This window comes from Palaemon carinicauda, chromosome 5, assembly GCF_036898095.1.
Source record: "Palaemon carinicauda isolate YSFRI2023 chromosome 5, ASM3689809v2, whole genome shotgun sequence".
NCBI lineage: Eukaryota > Metazoa > Arthropoda > Malacostraca > Decapoda > Palaemonidae > Palaemon > Palaemon carinicauda.
The window spans coordinates 45,004,269-45,006,768 of NC_090729.1; the positions used below are offsets into that span (position 1 = coordinate 45,004,269).

General features: G+C 36.4%; 1 protein-coding gene across 1 annotated transcript in view; it reads left to right on the forward strand.

Annotated features, from left to right (window-relative positions):
- LOC137640868 (uncharacterized) overlaps positions 1-2,500 on the forward strand; it is a 4,723-nt gene that overhangs the window by 1,398 nt on the left and 825 nt on the right. Inside the window, exons 1-2 of the mRNA XM_068373329.1 lie at positions 1-759; positions 845-2,500. The exon at positions 1-759 is cut by the window's left edge and continues 1,398 nt beyond it; the exon at positions 845-2,500 is cut by the window's right edge and continues 825 nt beyond it. Of these exons, the coding sequence (XP_068229430.1) occupies positions 1-759; positions 845-2,500 (2,415 nt within the window). The remainder of the gene's footprint in view (positions 760-844) is intronic.

Sequence of the window (2,500 nt, forward strand, 5' to 3'; positions counted from 1 at the left end):
TTATCTATGATCAAGGTGGGCAATGCGGTTGAATATCACTCAAGCAACGAATATTGTGTACCACTAATTGATAAATCTGGTAAGGTTTGGAATGTGAATGCTGTTGGAATTAATGAAATAACAGCCAAAATCAAGAAAGTAGACTTATCCAGGGTATCTGAACTTTTTGAGGGAATATCAAACTTAGAGCTGAATCGCCCACATGGGGAAATTGATATGCTTATTGGTGCTGATTATTGTGAAATATTGCCAAGGGTTGTTGAAACAAATAAGGGTCTCCAGTTGCTAGAAAATCAGTTTGGGTTCAGCATACGTGGTAGACACGATGAAATTACTAATCAAGTTAATACTAGTAATCATGTGTTTGTGAGAATTCATAAAATTTCAAGTTCAGTAAATTTGAATGAAATCAATATTGAGCCAACAGAAAATTTAAAGGATCAGTTAGATAAATTTTTTGCCATAGAAGAAATGGGAACAAAGTGTAATCCACAATGTATCAAATGTATGTGCAGAGGTTGTCCTGGACTCAATTATGTAAGTTTGAAAGAAGAAAAGGAAATGAAATTGATTGAGGAAGGATTAACGTATGATGAGAAACAGAAATGCTGGTTTGTAAGGTATCCTTGGATAAGAGATCCAAATCAATTGAAAAATAACATAAAGGTAGCAAATGCCAGGTTAAGAACAACAGAGAATAGATTAAGGAAACTTGGGAATGAGTATGCAATGAAATATCAGAAAGAGATTGAAGATATGGTTAGAAGGGGGGGTAGCTAGGAAATTAACTAATAAGGAGATTCAAGAGTACAACGGCCCAATTCACTATATTCATCACCATGAGGTGTTGAAGCCAGAATCTAGTTCAACCCCAGTGCGCATTGTCTTCAATTCTTCAGCATCTTATATGGGACAGAGGTTAAACGATTTTTGGGCTAAGGGGCCTGATATTTTGAACAGTTTGCTGGGAGTATTGTGTAGATTTAGGCAAGATAATATAGCCATAGTGGGTGACATAACAAAGATGTACCATACTGTAAAACTCAGCACACTAGATGAACATACACATAGATTTGTATGGAGGGACTTGGATGATAGTAGGCCACCTGATCAGTATGTTCTTACCACAGTAACATTTGGAGATAGGCCCAGTGGTACTATAGCTATGGTAGCTTTGAGACATACAGTAGAAAAATTCGGTAAGGAATCCCAGGATGTGCAAGATATGATTCTTAATAATACATATGTAGATGATATACTGTATTCTACTGATACCATTGAGAATGCAATCAAATTGATACAGGATACTGAAAGGGTATTGTCGCAGGGAAGTTTCAGAATAAAGCACTGGATAGTCAGCGGGCATTATGAAAACTGCAATATAAGAATAATAGAATCTGATAGTGAGAAAATCTTAGGTTTAAAATGGAATCCTGTAGATGACTATTTTTCCTTTGCTGTAAGACTCAACTTTACACCAAGAATAAGAAAGGTTAGGAGTGGTCCAAATTTAGATATAAGTGAATTTGATTATAAATTTCCAGAAATATTAACACGCAGAATGATATTGAGTCAAATTGCATCGTTGTATGATCCATTAGGGTTGGTTATACCAGTATTACTCAAAGCTAAGATCTTGATGAGATCCATGATTTCCAAAGGAAACTCGAATGGTGGTGGAATCAAGTGGGATGATCCACTTGATGATTCCATGATGAACGAATGGAAAGCGTTTTTCAAAGAATTGTATGGACTGGAGTCATTAACTTTTAGAAGACCCTTAAAGCCATCTAATGCTTTTGGTAAGCCGAACCTAGTAATATTTTCTGATGGTACCACGCAAGCATATGGGGCTTGTGCATTTGTGAGGTGGCAAATCAGTGATAGTAAGTTTGAATCAAGTCTGATAATGGCGAAAAATAAGATTGCACCAGTGAAACAAATGTCTATTCCTCGTCTGGAATTATGTGGTGCTCTCATAGCTGCTAGGATGAGAGAACTCATAGTAAAGGAGTTTTCATGGGAGTTTGAGTCGGTTTATCACATAGTTGACTCGACAATTGTAAGATCACAAATTCAAAAGGAGTCCCATGGATTCAACACATTTGTTGCTGTACGCATTGCAGAGATACAAATAAAAACTGATTCAAGGGAATGGTGGTGGGTTGATTCGATTCAAAATGTTGCTGATATGACCTCTAAACCGTGTAGTCCAGAAAAAATTGGTGAAAATTCTGCCTGGCAAAATGGACCAAAATTCCTAACATTACCGATTTCAAAATGGCCTATCAAACAAGATTGTGAAATTGAACTAACTGATAGAGTAGGTGTTGTCATGGCTGTTGCTAAAGTAAGTCAGAACCATGTTATACACATGGTTGATGTTAATAGATTTAGTGATTATTACAAACTACTAAGAGTTACATGCAGGGTAATGAATGTTTTCAAATGCAGATCCTTTAAGGGTATGCTGATGGAACCAACAGTTCAAGGAATTATC